Source organism: Chaetodon auriga, chromosome 17, assembly GCF_051107435.1.
Source record: "Chaetodon auriga isolate fChaAug3 chromosome 17, fChaAug3.hap1, whole genome shotgun sequence".
Lineage (NCBI taxonomy): Eukaryota > Metazoa > Chordata > Actinopteri > Chaetodontiformes > Chaetodontidae > Chaetodon > Chaetodon auriga.
The window spans coordinates 20,243,114-20,260,410 of record NC_135090.1 but is presented as its reverse complement, the minus strand read 5'-3'; the positions used below and the strand labels follow the sequence as shown (position 1 = coordinate 20,260,410).

Below are 17,297 nucleotides of genomic sequence, written 5' to 3'. Positions count from 1 at the left end.
CGCACACGAACTGACTGGTGCGTGCGGTTTATAAGGACACAGTTTTCACATCAACTGTCCCCATATTCAGTCCAACGCACGTACAGTAAATATTCATAAAACCCTGATATATTCAATAATTAAACCCTGTAACTGTTCGGTCTCACTGGACAACAATGTTTTGAAATATTTTTATTCAAAAAGAACATACAATAGAAAATACCTTGGCAGCCATACTCTAAGGACTGGGAGTTAATATAACCAAGATATATATGGACAGTATTTCTTTACTTTCTTTTACTATAACACCAGGGTCAAGGTTATGCAAAAAGTCAATGTCTCAGGATCCTTTGGATGAAATAATTTGTCCAAAAACTTTACTCAATGCTCAAACTCTGCTGTTCGTTTCAGTGTGTTGAGTAATAGTGTTGTCAGCCTTTTTAAACAGCGATATCATCTGGTATAAATCTGCGATTTCCAATGATTTCTGGTAATTACTTTGTGAAGTGCATCGAAGCCCAACATGATGGTTCACATACACATCACAGAAAGACATTTTCTTTCTGGGGTGGACACTTACTGACACCAACTGATGTCAAAATTGTTTTCCTATGAAGCACTTTCAAACAAAGACAACCTCCTAATTTTCACAGGAATTTAAGGAATCAACACGTGGAAGGAAAAAAAAGCGTTATCCATGAGAATTAACCATCCAGCAGACAAAACACAAAAGGACAGCGGTGTGTTCTGCTGAGCAGTAGTAAACAGACTTCCATCGAAAATCTTCTTTAAATCCTGATCAACTCGTGGTTTAGGAAGTTCGACTTTCTTTGAAGTTCAGCACATTGTTGGTATGGATGTGAGAGATGTATTCTGTCCCTTTCTGGTTATTGGGCCGTGTTTAAATGAACATTTCAGTTAATGTACAAACATTTACATCACAAGCTGCTGCACCAATAAAAGGTCACTTCTGTTGTCATTGCTCTGAATCACTCTGAATCTCCGTTTCCCTTTTCTGGTATAAATGGTGGGTCATCAGGTGTCCGCTGCTTCGTTCCTCCCTCTTTCCTGAGTTGCAGCTCTCTGACGGCGAGGATGCGGATGAGCATGGCCTCCATGGTGCTGTCATCCAGAGGCGTGGAGGAGAACCACAGCGGGCTGTTGGGAACGCAGCAGCGCTCGGGGTGAAGGTAGAACAGGTTGGTGCGCTGCTTGACTGACTCCGAGCTGGATGGAAGACAGTTGTTAATGCTGACAGGGTGACCAGGTGAAGAGACGACTTCAGTTCAGTTCATACTCACCACTTGGAGAGGTAGAACTCGTACAGTCGGACTGGACAGCGAAGAGGGTTCTTTGTGTTCTCCATCATCTCCAGGATATCCTCTTTATTCTCCTCCTCCTTACGCCTCTTCACCGGAACGTCTGGTTCTGCAGTGGACACAGTACACATTCAATGAATACATTTAACTGTTGAGGTAACATAAGAACTGCTGGTTAACAAATACTAAAAAGGGAAACTACATTTGGAATAACACTGAGGTGATTTGTATGTGTACTCTGCTGCCTGGTGGAGCACTTCACTGTTTAATAAACCCTGTTAACACCAAAGAAAAGACACAGATAAAGTGATGAAATAACAAATGGGTTCTTCATTTAGACCCTCAGCTTTACTGGTACCTGACTCTGCTTCGTTTATGGATATTGGGGGGTAAAAGCGCAGGAAGGTGGTCTTGGTGTTGTTAGGGTTGGTTTTGGTGCAGCGCATGACGTGGGCGAAAGACAGCTGGCGGTGCTGCTCCACCGTGGTGAAACCAAAGTACTTGCAGCAGAAGAAGAGCAGAGTGTTGAGGAGGACGATGGGGGAGTACGCCCCCAACTGTTTACAGTCCCAAAGAAACTCCTCCTCCACACGGGAATGGATATAACCTGCAGAGCAGAGGAGGGACCCCGTTAGAGATGTGGTCAAATGTGGGTACGTTTGTGTGACACACGAGGACAAACTGAAATACTGACAGAACAAAACTGCAGGAACATGTACAACTCACCACTTGCTGTGATTGAGGGTTTGAAACCTTTAAGCATATGAGTGAATTCAGTGGAGAACTTGTTGTAGAACCGATCCATGAATATGTTCTCCACACGACCGTTTTCAAACAGGTACTGCAGAGAAGCAAACGGTTAAAGGTCATGATGAGGATAGCAACCAATATATTTGCTGATGCACTACACTTTAGCAGTGTAAAGCACAAAGCCACCCAGTCAAATGTGAGATGAGCACTGTAGGTCTGTTTGATTTTGATATGACGAGGACTGTTCAGAGATGAATGTCTCTGTTTTTCAGTTTCACTCTTGTGTTTCTTCTGTATGCACTTTCAGATATTATCCTCTTATTAATATGAAATGGTAAATGGACTGCATACAGAGCTCTTCTCTTGGAGCACCTTCAGGTTCAGCGTGTTGCTCATGGACACTTGGACACCGTGACAGAAGTCATTTTGTCGTGTGCTGAAGTGTTCACATGTTTACACAGCACTGTAGGCCCCACCTGTTACAGGTTTCTTTACGTGCATGTAAATGTCTTGCCTGTTGAATGCCGAGGCAGAGGTAGAACAGGCTGTCGGGGGAGTAGGGCTCTCCGTTGGGTCGTTTCACCTCAGTGATGAAACAGCAGAGTCCATAACTCAGCTCAGCAGTGGAGCACTGAAGAACATCCTCCTTCAGCTCCATGGGACGCGCTGAAATCAACATAACAGCATAACTTTGTTTTTGATGCAGAACGTCAAACTTCATACAAACAGTCGTGCAAAGATACAGAACATACGAACCAATGAGAACATCACAGTGAAAACATCAAATGACTTAAAATCAATAACTTGACACGTGTCATCAGACAGGCGTCCAAAAGGTTTCTGAAGATTTCTTCCACAACTCTCGAGCTTGATGAAAAAGAGAAGTTAAACAAGGATTTGACTTCCTGTGATTCTGCACAGATCAGATTTCTCACAGACTGTAAGGGTTTGTGTTTCATTCCCTTTGTGGCTCAATGGACGTCGTTTTCCATGCAGCCATTTTCATGAAAAAAATAAAAACTCCTGTGCTGTTGGCTGCTTTGGATAAAATTGTCAACCAGACGCTATATTCTAAGTTATGGAGAAACCAATCTTCAGGTGAGCTTCAGTGGTTGTGTTTACTGTATGTCCACACTTACAACCGAAACGCGGCTTCTCCAGGTTGGGCTGAGTTTGCCTCCACTGGATCCATCGCTTCCAGGCATCAACTCCATATTGACTCTTCAGTTTTGGGACGTCTACAGATACGAGCTTGTTGGAAGAGCCTCTCTGAGACGACGCCTCGGCTGCTTTAGACGACCGCTGTGACTTACGACCCTGGGACAAAGAGTAGAGAGAGGAGGGAGGCATCATGGATATGATGGAGGTGAAATCCAGGCAAAGCCAAGGCGTTCTATCACCAGCACATGGTCAGCATTCCCAGTATGCTAACAATCAGATCTAGTTTAAAATGCCACGGCAGCATCTCTTCTCTCTTCCCTGGAGACTTACCTTCTTTTCTCTGGCTTTCCTGTGAGCTTGTCGCCGTCGTGGAGGTGCAGGCGGGGGGCTCGGGGACCGCTGGGACTGCTCTCTAAGCCGGGCCATCCTCTCCAGAGTTTCTGGCAATGACACCACATGAAACATTAGACTGTGAGCGCCAAAGCCAAATGAGCGTTTGATATGAGAGACAGTTGGTTGATGCGTGTTTAGTTTCATGCACTTCAAAAATGTGCTCGTCTCCTCACCAACAGTGAAGTCAGCTTCAATGTCCATGGCAGGCTGTGCGGGAGGTGGGGGCTCAGAGTACTGCTCACTGGACATGGCCTCAGGAATGTCAAGAATCGGGTGGAGCCTATCGTGGGAGTACAGCCGACCGGGAGACCTGCGACCAGCGTCGTCGGAGGTGTCCTCCCAGTTGTTGAGGAAACTGGCCAAGTCGTCCGTGTCCAGGTCGTCACTGTAGTTACTGGCGTGGTCTGTAAAATAAGCAAGAGGACCTTGTCATCCAGAAATGCACTCACCTAACGAAGACATCCAAAAAGCTTTATTTTACCCTCGTCTTTACTCTGTAATATCTCTATTCTCTTCCCTCAAAAACATTTTTTAAATAAAACATGAAAACTGCTCCTCTTACCATCTGGAGCAGCTGCTTCTTGCCTCTCTCTCATATTCTCCTCCATTTTCTCCTTTGGTTGCTCCTCTTTGTCATTCTTCTCAACTTGTTCTGCAACCATCTCGGCCATGAGGATGAGCTCGGCCTCGAAAGGGTCAGACGGGATCTTTGCCTTGATCTCCTGGATGGTGTCCACGATGCGCTCAGCGCTGTCCATTGTCACAGGAAGGAACATGGGCACAGGCAGCTGTGGTCGACAGAGGGGGAATGTAAACGCCTATGAGGGTCTGGAACCAGGGCGAAGATGCTGAATATGAACTGGTTGAGGGGTTTGTCTACGTACTGGTAGCGGCAGGCCAACAGGTTTGGGGGTACACTGACTGTACATGTTCATGGGTACAGGAACGTACACCGGCACTGGGACAGGCACAACCATGATTTTAGGGATGGCTTCATCTACAGAGAGGAAATAAAAAGAAAACAATGTCAGAGTTGGAGAAAAAGGGTGGATTTGCAACTGAGTAAATGTTACAATATGAGCAATGATCAACACAAACTTTAAGAGTCAGCACATTTAAATGATGTGTTCAAGGATATGGTTGTGGCAGTCGAGACATAAATGACTTATTGCTCTTTATTTTCAGAAAAGCTTCCAGGTCTGAACAGTGAAGCCAATGCAGAGGTGCCTTAATGACGTCACGTTGGCGACGTTCACTTCTTTACAGTCTGTGTTTGTACCAAAACACATTAAGAACCCAAAGAAACTCTTATTGGATCATTTTTTAAATCAATTAAAATTCAATTTAAAGCTATGCCAAATGTGCGATACATGTTTGTTAGTCTTGTCCCTGCAGGTTAACAGACAGCCGTAGGACAGGGACGCTGTTACCATAGAAGCACCGTGTGTCTTAGTGATGCTTTTACCCGTCTGTGCTTCGACGTCCACTGTCTGTGTTTTACAAGAGACCCCTTTGTTCTGCACCAGCGGTCTGCAGAGAAGAGCCTTGTTCTTCAGGATTTTGGGGGCTGAAGGAGGAGGATGAGCTTTCACTGTATCTGTCTGAATACTGATCTGAAGGAGAGACAAACGGCATAAAAACAGCAACAACTCCAGGATTATTATACATACTGGGCTCCTGCCAGACATCACAGAGATCCCCTCAAACGTCTGTCTCAACTGCACCAAAGACTCAGTTCTTCAGTGTCCACAGACTGACAGTGAACCAGAGTTTCAGTTGTATTGATGCAAATTTGAATGCTGAATTTTTTTCATTTAAAAGCCTGATTATATGTCTTGTTATGCTGCCTTTTCTTGTCTTATGTAAAGCAGTTTGAATTGCCTTGTTAAGAGGCGTAATACAAATAAACTTGCATTGCTTTTATTGTACAATAGAGTGCATGTGCATTGGAAACTTCTACATTTGTAATGTTTCGCATTTACGCATGTTTTTCCTTCACCTGTCTCAGCTCTGTATTTATCATTGAACTTTGTTGTATATGAAACACATGTAACACACAACAACTTACATGTCCAGAGGTCTTTGTTTGAACGTTGGAGACTGTGCCTGTGAAGACAATGACGAAGCATGAAACCTTCACTATGAACAGTGGCAGCTGATTGAAAGAGCATACAGCACGTCATGGAGTGTGTGTGTGTGTGTGTGTGTGTGTGTGTGTGTGTGTGTGTGTGTGTGTGTCGTTGTGTACTTGGTTGAGCAGTTCTGTCAGGAGCATTGGATTTCCCTGTTGGAGGGCCTGCGAGCGAGATAACGTTGGCGATGACAGGCGTGGCCTCTCCTGTACCTGCAGGTGAAAGACAACAAAGCAGTGACAACAACAAAGCAAATCAGTGCTGCTGTCACAATAACAAGTGAAGTTAATGGAACTTCTAATGGCAACAATAACACGCACCTTTGAAGACCTCACCCTGCGTCGCCACTTTATTACAGCAAAACTGCAGCAGACAAGTGAGGTCACAGAAGTGTTTGACCTCTCCCAGCAGGGGAAGGCTCTGCTTCAGTTTCCCTTTGCAGCCGCAGGTCTCACACTTTGCAACCTGAGAGAGGACAGTGACTGAACGTTGAGTTGGGGCAGAACGAGATCATCATCGCCATCGTGTGATCTTAACAGCGAGGTTTGCTTACATGGCAGAAGAGCATGGTGTACTTGGACCTGCACTCCTCAGAGCAGAACTCCTCAGTCGAGCCTCCATACTGTGCCGTCACCAGCTTCTTGGACACAGAGTGGCAGTAGACGCAGGAGTGACAGTGTTTCCCCCAGTTTTTAGTCAGCTCATGTCGGAAGAGGAGCTTACAGCCTGGGTGGAGGGAGAGGAGAGGCGCCGCGTCACTGTGCCCGATTCACTCATACCTCTTGTCTAAACATGGTCAGTGTTCGGGACTTGTAGATAATCGGATAATTTGATGGTGTGATCGCGCTGACAAAACCCTGAATTTGTCCTGACAGGCAGAGCAAACGTCTCCTTACCGTCGCTGCAGAAGAAGCAGTCCTTGTTGTCAATCCTCTTGGCTTCTCTGGTGATCTTTTCAATCTTACAGTATTCACACAGGCTTGTCACATAGTTGGCCTTCTTGAACTCGTGACAACAGTCGGTGCTGCACATGAAAACCATCTTGTCCTGCACACAGTTGGTAAAAACGATAAATCACCCGCACACAGAAAAGTCAGTGTAAACATCACATATGATTGACTCTTAAGGCAAAGACGGCCATGATTTAAGGCCAAACAATGGCTACAAGCAGTGGTGGACGAAGTATTCAGATCCTTCACTTCACTAAAAGTACTAACACCACACTGTGGAGACACTGCAAGTTACATTCAAAACTTTGCTCTTGTAAAAGTATGTAAGTATAAGCAGCAGAAGGTACTTTAAGTATGAAAAGTCGTCATGTTGCAGTAAAACGTTACCTGTCAGTGTTTTATCATCATATTTATGAATTTTTCATAAGCTCAGAAAACAGCCTGTTTTCAGCTTTGTGACGATGCATTTTCAGCTAATCCAAGAGGCTTTTCAGAGACTGTATTTATACGACCCAACCCATAAAGGAAACCTTCATGCCTCCTCCTTGGAGATACATGGTTTTCACTGGACAGGAAGAGAATCAACATTTGTTATCTGAGAAGTAACAAGTAACTACAGCTGTCAGATGGATGTAGTCGAGTAAAAAGTACAATATTTGCCTCCAAGCTGGAGCAGAAGAATTAAGATGTACAAAAACACAAACACTGAAGCAAAGTACAAGTACCTCAAATGTGTTCTTATGTATAGTACTTGAGTAAATGTACTCATCTACACTTCACCACGGGCTACAAGAGAGTACATATCCCCCAAGTCAAATGTCTCACTGGAATCTCCAAAGACACTTTCATTGTTAAGGTTTCACTCTGTCGAATGTGAAAAAGACAGACAAAGAAAAAAAAGAACAGAAAGCGGCTGCTCGCTTTTTTCAACTGGTTTTATTCACTATTATTACTGTTAAAATCTCTTATTAATGTATTAAGATCCAAAACATAGACCAGATCAACTTCCTTCACTCGGTCCTGATGGATTCAATCACTGCTGTTCTGACCTGTTAAAACAGTTTTGGACATAAACTACAAAAGAAACACACAGGAATAGTTAACAAATTCTACTTCAACCTCAGAGTTTAAAGTAAATTCTGTAACACAAAGTTTTCTCACTGATGGCGACACAGAATTTGTTTTTGGATCTGGAAACACTGGACTTTTTCCTAGAAACCGACGGTGCATCTCATCTGTCATGAACATCCATGAAGTCACAAACCAGAAGTTTCTGTGCTGATAAAATATTTTTTTTTCCTTCAGAATTTGGACACCAAAGCCCAAATCGACCTGAAAGAGAAGAAAATTTCATTTCGTCATTTCCTTTCTATCATTTATCAGAGTCTGCATTTGATTTGTACTGAGAGCTGCTATAAAAAACAACATTACAGAAGTTATGAAGCCTCTTACATTTTCAGATGAGACGCATCCGAGAGAAAGATTATCTGAAAAATAACGAACATATTAAAACTCTGATACTGGTCAGTTATTTTAACAAATTTAAAACACATGATAAAAATTCTGCTCATCAAATACGACGTTATGGCCATCCAGTTAAATAATGGCAAAAACTCCTGTCAGACCTTTCGTGCTAACACTGAAGTGTGCAGACTGGACAAAAAACCTCCAAACTTAACTGATTACTGGTTTGGTTACTGGTTTACTGACATGGTCAACAGAACAGGGGTTATAAATCACTTCTGCTCTAAGTGATTGTTGCGTGTTGCAGTTTCACCTTGTTCTCTGGGGGCACAGACTCCTCCACGTTCGAAGCAGAGGCCTCCGGATGCTTCCTCTCGCTCTGCTCTGTATCTTTGGGAATCTCGTCCGATTTCCAGGCACAGAAACGAGGTACAGTGAAATAAGACGAGGGCAGCTGAAGAGGACGGTGAGGTGTGGCTGAAAGCTCCGAAAGCTAGCAAGAGGACTTTGAGGTTTGGTTTTTTATCCGTTGTACAAATGGATCCAGATGTATACGCAGTAATCCGGACAGTGCACACACGTTACTATGTAACCAGCCTGATGTCTGTTTCTATGCAAGAACTTTCTGCTCTTGAAATCATCTACTCTTAAAGGAACACCTTGATATTTTGGCAAAACACGATTCTTTGCTTTCATCCCGAGAGTTAAATAAGAAGATGGCTATCACTCTTGTCTGTCTGTTAAATATAAAGCCAACAGCTGGTTAGCTTAGCTTAGCACAAAGACTGGAAATGGGGGGAAGCAGCTAGCCTGCCGCTGCTACCTCTCTACCTACCAGCACCTCTGACGCTCACGAGTAACATGTGATAGTTCATTTGTTTAATTCATATGAGAATTTAGCTGTAAAAACAAAGATATACCATTTAAAAGTCAAACTCAAATGTCAAAGTCAATTGTTTAACCACATATTTAGGATCACATCAGCAATCTGGAACAATTTCTAAGTCCTCATATTACAATTTAAACAAAAGTAATAAAACAACCACTTCCTTTGCCATTCACCTCCATTGTTGTGGGTTTGGCAGCAAATATCAAGCAGATATTTTGTGCGTGACGTACAAATTCACAAAATGTGATTCATTTACACATTTTTTGTTTTGCGCCTTTTAAAAGGTTTCATGTGTCATGTTTTAAGCATCTGTTTAAACATACTGATATAATGACAGTTGATCAGTGTGTTTTGGGTACACTGTGTTCAAGTCTGTGTGTGTTTTATGTTTCAGAGACAGATTTGAGATGAAGAACGATAAACCTGGAGGGTCACACAGCAGGTGAGTCCCACAGGACTTTTTCCTACAGCATTATTGCATCTTTCTCTCCTGTGTCTCTTCAATTTGCTGTTGTATTAATAGAAATACTGCCCACTAAAATAAAGGCTTAAATCTGTACTCGTCATCCTCAAAGTGCGATCAGTCCCTCTGATCAATGCATTAAAAAAGTCACTATAATGCAAAAAATAAACAGATAAATAAAGAAATCTGGCTGCCTGTCTCGGGAATATAAGAGTCCGCACAACAAGTCGAGTAGACGACCTCTCATTTTAAAACGCGCACACGAGTTACCTTGATCTGGACGACTTCAGGTTTGAAAGTGATGCTGCGGGTACACTGAGAGCAGCTCAGCGTCTGCGATCCTTTGGAGACGTCGCGCTGAGGCTCGATGGGAGTGATGGTCTGGATCTGGGTGGATCCGATGGGCAACTTGGTGAAAACGTTCACCTGCTTCTGGGACTTCTTAAACTTTTCCTGTGGCAACAAAAAACACAGCACAAGGGTCTTGAGTGGAAAGCTCCGTGAAAAGGGTCCAGTTTCTGGATTAGTTTTTTTAGCCAGTGAGCCTCATTACCTGAAAAGCCATGACACAAGGTAGAGTGCAGAAGTTCCTGATGGAGGTGTCCGACATGGCTAGGTGGTAGGCCGGGACTGTGTTTTTCCCACAACTATCACAATTCAATCGAGCACCTATGAAAAAAAAAAGTTTCATCAAAGAAAAAAAAACAAGACGTCCAAGAGTGTTAATTTATTTAATGCCAACATCGATGAAAACTTGTTGTCCTGTACCTGATGCACTGACAGTCTGGACCTTGAACGCCATCACACAACTGCTGCTACAGAAGAGGTTCACCGATTCATCGCTGTTTTTGTTGTCAACCATGTCTGCCAGCCGCCGGGCGGTGCGACACATCATACAAGCCTGGGTTATCTTGGTTTTCTATGATGAGATTTAGGAAAAAAGAGGAAGTGTGTTAAGCAGGGGGGAAGACACTGTGACACGTCGCACGTGAGAACAGAACCCCAGACCGCGAAGTAAGAAACAAAAAACAAAAACATGGAGCCGCAGATGTCGAGAAGATGCAGGTCTGTCTGTTCTGAGCTCAGTTTTAAATTTTCACAGCACAGTTTCAGTCAAGACTAGTTTCAGGGAGGAATTTCCACTATTGTTTTATAGAGACAGCCTATACGTGACGCTCAGAGTCACCTGCTCCACTGCAACCCAAACAAACTCCTGTTTCTTCTTCCTTTGAAGTTCCATACCTCTTTGTACTTGGCCAGACACTCTGCATTGCACAAAGTTTTGCTGCAGCCTTCCATCTTCAGCATGAGCGGTTTGTTGTGGCAGTACGAGCCGCAGTTGGCACAGCCGGCCATGGACAGGTTGTTTACCGTACGGAAACGGTGAAAACAGGCGTCACTGCAGATCTTATGGACAGCACCGCTCAGGATCACCTCGTGTTTGCTCTGCAGGGGGGAAGCAAAGAACAGGGCTCTTGACTTTGAAAAGTGCAGGGGCAGTAAGTCTTCAGTCCAAACTGCTCCACATCCCCTGGTCCAGCTTCTCTAAACTCTGTTTTATATGATTGTGAACTGAATATCTTCAGGGTTTGGACTTGTTCTCAGACAAAACAAGACACTTGAGCTCTGATTTTTCACTATTTTCTGACATTTTATAGACATTAATCAATAATGAAAATGTTGGTTAGTTGCAGCCCTCTTCCATTTGACTTACAACGCAGTATCTGGTGCACATGCTGCAGAGTGACTGTGGTGCTATCGGTTGTGCTGTTTTTTTGCTGGCGGCAGGTTTGCTGTAGTTGGCGGCATTTTTCTTGTAGTTGAAGGAGGTCAGGCAGTTCTGGCTGCAGAATTCCTTCATGGCTCCTTTAGCATCTGGAGCCAGAATGACGTCTTGAGGGCGAAATATCAACCTGAGAGAACGAGAGGGGGAAATGTGGAAATAGTTCATTTATTCAGTTTACATATGGGCAGTTTCTCACACAGAAAGTGTCTGAAAAGTGAAAGCATGGACGGACGACACTGTTCCCTGTTGAACTCACTTCTGGCAGTTGTGGCAGATCTTAGTGACTCCTTTGACTGCAGGGAGCGATGTGGTGAGGCAGGTGGTGGAGCAGAAGAGTGCGGGGGAGCCTTTCCTCTGGAAAGCCGTCTGCCCTTTCATCAAGCTCTTCTTGCAGTGGGAACAAAACATGTGCAATGATGAGGGGTTGACGACGGGCAGCGTCTGCGTTTCAGAGGCGGGGGTCACAGAGAAGACCGATCCGATCCTCAAGTCCTCCTGTCAACAACAGAACGGGGAGGCAGAGGTCAGTGGTGGTCCAGCGATTCTGGGATTCGGTCTGTTATAATAACACGTTTTTTTGGATGAAACAACCGGGGATCATATTTTCCTCAAGGACGAGACATTCACAGCAGATGTTCTCCTCGAGTTAAGTGGGAACTGGGACTTTGGGTATTCATTAGTTGCAATGTGCAACCTCATCACTAGAAGCCACTACATCCAACACACTGGTCCTTTGAGGGGTGAGAGTCTAAAAGCAGCTCAACTTTCAAAATCCTTCTGAAGAGATGTGTCCCACCTTTGTAGTATTGGGCTCATCTTTCACGCTTGCTGTAGATGTAGAGGATATTAGAGCTTGCTCATACTCTTCGTCCACAGGCTCATCCTTCACCTGGACCAAAGGTGGTGAAGGAGACGACTTGACTGGTCGAGTGGCGGCACGCAACCTTTCCTACAACAGGAAAATGATGATCGAAAATTAAATAAATTGTTAACTGATGTTGATTTTGATGCACATTTTGACTTTCATGGTAACATCACAACCAATAGTTGTATGTGCTGACAGGCTGATGTGAAATCCAAAACATGACAACCTGAAGACATTAAAGGCAGAACTGTTCAGATGAAATCAGAGAATGAAGCAGCGTAGGTACAAAAAGCCGAAGCTTGTTTTAATTTACACACTGTAGCAGAATGACTCACGCATACTTACAGTCTCTAATCTCGGTGTTGACAGCTTAACTACTTTCATCCCGTTAACGATGGTCGCTGGAGATGAGCTGTCGCGTCCTACAGGAACGTGAGCAACATGTGAATTGGTTAACTGTGAATAAGGGTGCAAAGTAAGTAATAAAGACAATAACCAACAAACAAACAACCAGGCGGCTGAAAATATTTACATTAATTGTAGAATAAGATACTTCAGAACTGCCAGTTGTTCTCTACTATCCTGCATTCAATAATAACCACACATGTCTTAATCACATGTTTGTGCTGATTGTAAAACCATCATTTTGCTTCTAGGAAAACACCCAAAGCACCTCCGCTCTGGGGTCACTCACCTGTGCTCGCTGTGGCTTCAGATGATGGAGACGAGCTGGACTGCAACGAGTCTGAAGCCGCTTTCATGTCCTCCTCTGCTGGTGGTGGTAAAACAGTCGGTTTGACGTCAGTTTCTTCTGCTACTGATGCTGCGAGGGAACATTTAAATATAAACATTAGTGGCAGCAGCAGAACAGCTTTCAAGTGCAGCTCTGTATTTTTGAGTTATGGGGTTGAATAACAGCCAGAAAAGTGTTTTTACAGAACATTATGATGTCACAGTGAAGCTGACCTTTGAAGGTATTCTCTCAAGGTGTTCCTGAGATATTGCGTTCACCAGAATGGGACAGACAGACCTAATGTCTCTGTCCACAGCTGTCAGAGGCAGGAAACGTGTGCTCATACTCTACTGCATATAAGCATGAATCAATTCCATATTAATTACTTAATTGTGAACTCCAACAAGTGATGTAGTTCAAATGATAAACAGACATAAAGTGGCCGAAAGCTGAACAAAAATGTTGAGTGAAAAGTGTAGAAAGAATAAACACCTGACAATCCATCAAAATAAACTGTCACCTGCCATACGGCTAACTGTCCTGCACAGCGAATGAGCGAACACTGTTTCAGATTTCAAAGTTCTTTTTAACAGCTGCATGAATGTAAGAACGTGAAAGAATAGCACAACGCAAGCCATAAAGTCGAGGAGGACTACACACTCTCACTTCACTTGTTTATTTGACTCACATCACATCAGAAAACCGTGAAGATGTTTGGGCACAGAGCCTTCATCGGAGTGCTTACCTGGATTTGAAACGGCAGGTGAACGGCTGCTATCCACATCCATTAAACTATTCTGTTCCTCCTCCTTCATCTGAGCTTCCTGCTCCATCTGATCCACTGTACCAATGTCCATCATCTCATCGAGGTCGTCCACTGTAGAAACCCTCAGGTTAGAGGCAGGAGGCTCTCTTTCCTTCTGTGTGTCGTCGCTTGGGTCCACACTATCGTCTGTGTTTGTTGTTTCCTTCTCGCCATCAGAGGCCTTGTCCATACTTGTGTCCTCAGTGACATCAGGTCCTGCAGGACTTTCTTCTAAGCTGTTGTCCTTTTCTACCACATTTTCCTCATTTGACTCAAAGTCGTCCTCAGTTTTCATCTCAGTGAGTTCTTTTTCACACTCTGATGTGCTCTCTGGCTCACCATCTTGAACCAAAACTGTGCTGACTGTCTCTTCTGCAGGGCAAGACGACCATGAAGGGGATGGATTTAGAGTAGATTCAGATACAGGACAATGTGCCACAGCGGCCTCGCTTCCTTTCTGTTCAGTTTCTTTACTTTCCATTTCTTTTTCAGCAGCAACAGAGTTATCCTCCTCTCCCTGTTCAGAGGGTCTGGGAGAGGCTCTGCAAACAAAGTCTGGGTCTCCAACATCCTCTGATGCTCCGGGCTCTTTAACAGCTTCCATGGACTCTCCGTCTGCCCCCTCAGCTACCTGTGTCAGAAAATAAACAATTAACATTCTGTTTGACAGAATACCAACTTTTTTCTTGTGCTGTTGAAAAAGAAGCTGTACAAACATAAATCGTTATTTTACACACATGCCTTGTCTAGAGTAATTTGCAACGAAACAAATATGTATTTTGTCGAAAATCTGTGCTGAAAGAAATGTGGAATTTACCTGTACTTAAAAACCTTCAACATTTACTTAAGAAATATATGAACTACACCACATTTAGACTAAAGTTTCAGTGAGGTACACTGCAATACAGTCAACGATTAAATGTCCCTGACATTTTAAAACCCCAATGGGTCTGAAATAATCAACTGCTCATCACTGACTTTGGAAACTGATGAATGAGTTGAAGATGGAGAACACTTCCCTCTTTATTAAATAAGGACAGAAGATTCGTCTCATCACTTCATGCCTGAAACCCATCGCTGATACTGGTGTTTTTGTGCAATAAATAACTGCCACTTCCGCCTCATTATGAGGCAGATGGTGAAAACCCGAGACATTTTATGCCGTTTGAACTGATCATGAGTTACTGTCCAGCAGGAAGATCTGCAGGTATCAAACATCAATGACAAGCCACCGCTGTCTGTCACTGACAGGCAAAGCTACCAACTTAATACATTAGTAATACACAGCGAATAACAAGCTGATAAAACGTTCAGTGCAGCTGCGGACAGAATCTTTGATAGTGGAAGGAAGTTAAATTCAATGCATTTTAGTTTTTCTTTTCACTTTAAAGGGTCGGTTTAAGGTGCATTTTGCACTTCCATTGCAAAATCAAGCCCTAAAAATGTGTTCAACTTTGCCATATAGCTCATTTAAAAGTGCCCTAATCATAGCCGACATGCATGTATAACAAACACATAGTAAAACACGGGCTGCAGAAGTACAAACTCAAATTAGCATACGTGTGCACCCATTGTCAGTATTATTTTTTGGTCTGTTATCCGCGCATTCTCATTAAAAACCACGCCATAAATTAGCTTGTTGCTGATGCAGCTACACTGATCTTGCAATGTAAACATAACTAAATGAATGTGTTACTGCTGCGCAGCTATTTAGCCACCAGCTGCAACCTAAGGCCGGTTTGAACATGGGGGGTTTATTTACCTTCGTCCCAGTCGCGTGCTTTAATTCAGCCATCTTCTGACGATATGTTGATTAATTACACGACATGTAAACAAGACAGCTAGCTTACCAGTCGCTAAGCTAAGGCTAGCTTACTTCCAATCTGCAGACCTCTCTGCCTGTCCGCTAGCTCGCTGTGGTTAGCAAGCCGTTATCGCGTAATACAAACATATCTGCATATCACAACAACCAACCGCTATGCAAACGAAATAAATATCCTCGTTGCAGTTATGCTAAATATACATGGGTCTTCATATAACAACGCTGTAAGGAATGTATACAGCCATAGCAACGTGCACAAATTACCGCGCCAGCGACTTGGACAGACGGGACTTGATTGGTGGCCATACGTTGGTGTCCATCGCCAGTTTCCGTAGCCGCCATGTTTGGTCCAAAATCCTTGGCGCTGGCAAATAAAATGAGACTTTTAAAATATTATCGACAACCGCGAAACACGTTTCAAATGGTTTCTTACTACATTATTTGTATCCAGTGTAGCTTCTTGTAGAGCGCTGTCTTCTTCTTTTGTTTACTTATTGGCTGTTGTCAAACTTCAGTAGCTCGCTACCACCCCCAGCGGTGTAACGTGTGTACTGCTTTCCTCCAGGAAATGGCCAAACGTAACTTATAATATGTGGACCATAAATGTTATGAGAAGTCATTTTCATGATTTTGATTTTATTTTATTTGTAGGCTTCTTAGCTCAAATTAAAGGGATTATGGTTTTATAGTTAGATAATTCTGACTTCTTTAGTGTTGATGTTATAGTGATAATAAATATATAATGTAACAACAATAATGGAATAGACTCTAAAACCCAATGACAAATACATTGTTCAGACTCTCCAAGCTTCCTGATTTCCCTCTTCTTGCTTCTCGTTTCGCTGTCCACTGCACCCACTTCTTGCCTGCATAAAGGTGTTGTTCTTTGCTTCTCAACTGTGCTGCAACTTTTTAATGATGTTTCTTTTAATTATCCCTTTTGCTTCAGATTTCCTGAGTGAAATGTCTTTAAAATCTTTGTGTTTCATGCTTGTTTTAACAATACACCCACAGATTCATTGCCCTCCATCCCTCTGTGAGCTGGTATCGACATAGACGTTATCAAAATATTTATTCCCCTTTCTGAGCCTGTTACACTTCTCATCACACTCAAGAAAAATTTACACTTGGTGTTTATCGTATGAAGGTTCATTCTACGTCAAACCACACCCCCAAAAATCTAAACTTCACTTGTGCCATCCTTCACATCTTTATTTAACACAGTCTGCAGTACAGTTTCTCCCAAAGGTGTCGGATGGGGTTGAGGTTGGACTCTCAGTCAACTTCTTCCAAACCAAACTCAAGAAACCAACTCTTTGTGGCTTTGGTTTTGTGCACGGTGGCACTGTCATGTTGAAGCAGGGGAGGGCTTTCCCAAAAGGAACACAGTCCATATCATCAAAAATCAGCCCCAAAACGAAATTATGACATGTACTCATAGCCATATAGCGCTCCACCGAGGATTCACCTGTTTTTGCCTATTTGTGACATATAATTGTCTTTGGCGCCCGCTGCTTGAGCTTCAGAGAAGTTATCTTACTGTCCAGCTCATCCATGAAGCCCTCATCCACAGATTCACTGTCCACCTCCTCTCCTTCGGCCTCTGTGGGCAGAAACACATGAAGCTGAGTGCGAGCCGGACTGGCGGCGGCAGCAACAGCGGGGCGTTGACTGCAGCTCGGAAGACAAGGCTTCCCGACGACAGACAAAGGTTCTGCCTGAGACAATGAGTTGCGATACTGCATCAGTGAAGGTCGGAGGTCACCCTGTACCATCTCTGTGGTCA

General features: G+C 43.5%; 1 protein-coding gene across 2 annotated transcripts; it reads right to left on the bottom strand.

Annotated features, from left to right (window-relative positions):
- Positions 1–157: 157 nt before the first annotated feature.
- zmym4.1 (zinc finger MYM-type containing 4, tandem duplicate 1) lies at positions 158–16,027 on the bottom strand. 2 transcript variants are annotated; one of them, XM_076754753.1, is made up of 27 exons: positions 15,776–16,027; positions 13,630–14,320; positions 12,846–12,974; positions 12,497–12,573; positions 12,083–12,235; positions 11,543–11,781; positions 11,215–11,413; positions 10,743–10,946; positions 10,269–10,419; positions 10,054–10,169; positions 9,771–9,953; positions 6,631–6,781; positions 6,288–6,460; positions 6,055–6,199; positions 5,851–5,946; positions 5,671–5,708; positions 5,068–5,215; positions 4,487–4,599; positions 4,165–4,390; positions 3,776–4,006; positions 3,540–3,649; positions 3,188–3,365; positions 2,563–2,714; positions 2,025–2,139; positions 1,657–1,905; positions 1,281–1,407; positions 158–1,206 (listed from the first exon to the last, which is right to left on the bottom strand). In XM_076754753.1, the coding sequence occupies exons 1-27, from the start codon at positions 15,851–15,853 to the stop codon at positions 969–971; spliced, it is 4,710 nt and encodes a 1,569-aa protein (XP_076610868.1). In that variant the 5' UTR covers positions 15,854–16,027; the 3' UTR covers positions 158–968. The 2 variants fall into 2 exon arrangements, with proteins under 2 accessions (XP_076610868.1, XP_076610869.1); XM_076754754.1 differs by having other exon boundaries at positions 15,452–15,781.
- Between the last annotated feature and the right edge of the window lie 1,270 nt (positions 16,028–17,297).

Bases quoted from the DNA above. Each gene is read 5' to 3' on its own strand.
- zmym4.1 (XM_076754753.1), bottom strand. From the start codon at position 15,853: ATGGCGGCTACGGAAACTGGCGATGGACACCAACGTATGGCCACCAAT. The intron at 1,906-2,024 runs GTGAGTTGTACA...TCTGCTCTGCAG, and splicing joins ACCCTCAATCACAGCAAGTG to GTTATATCCATTCCCGTGTG. The intron at 1,207-1,280 runs GTGAGTATGAAC...TCTTCCATCCAG, and splicing joins GAGTTCTACCTCTCCAAGTG to CTCGGAGTCAGTCAAGCAGC.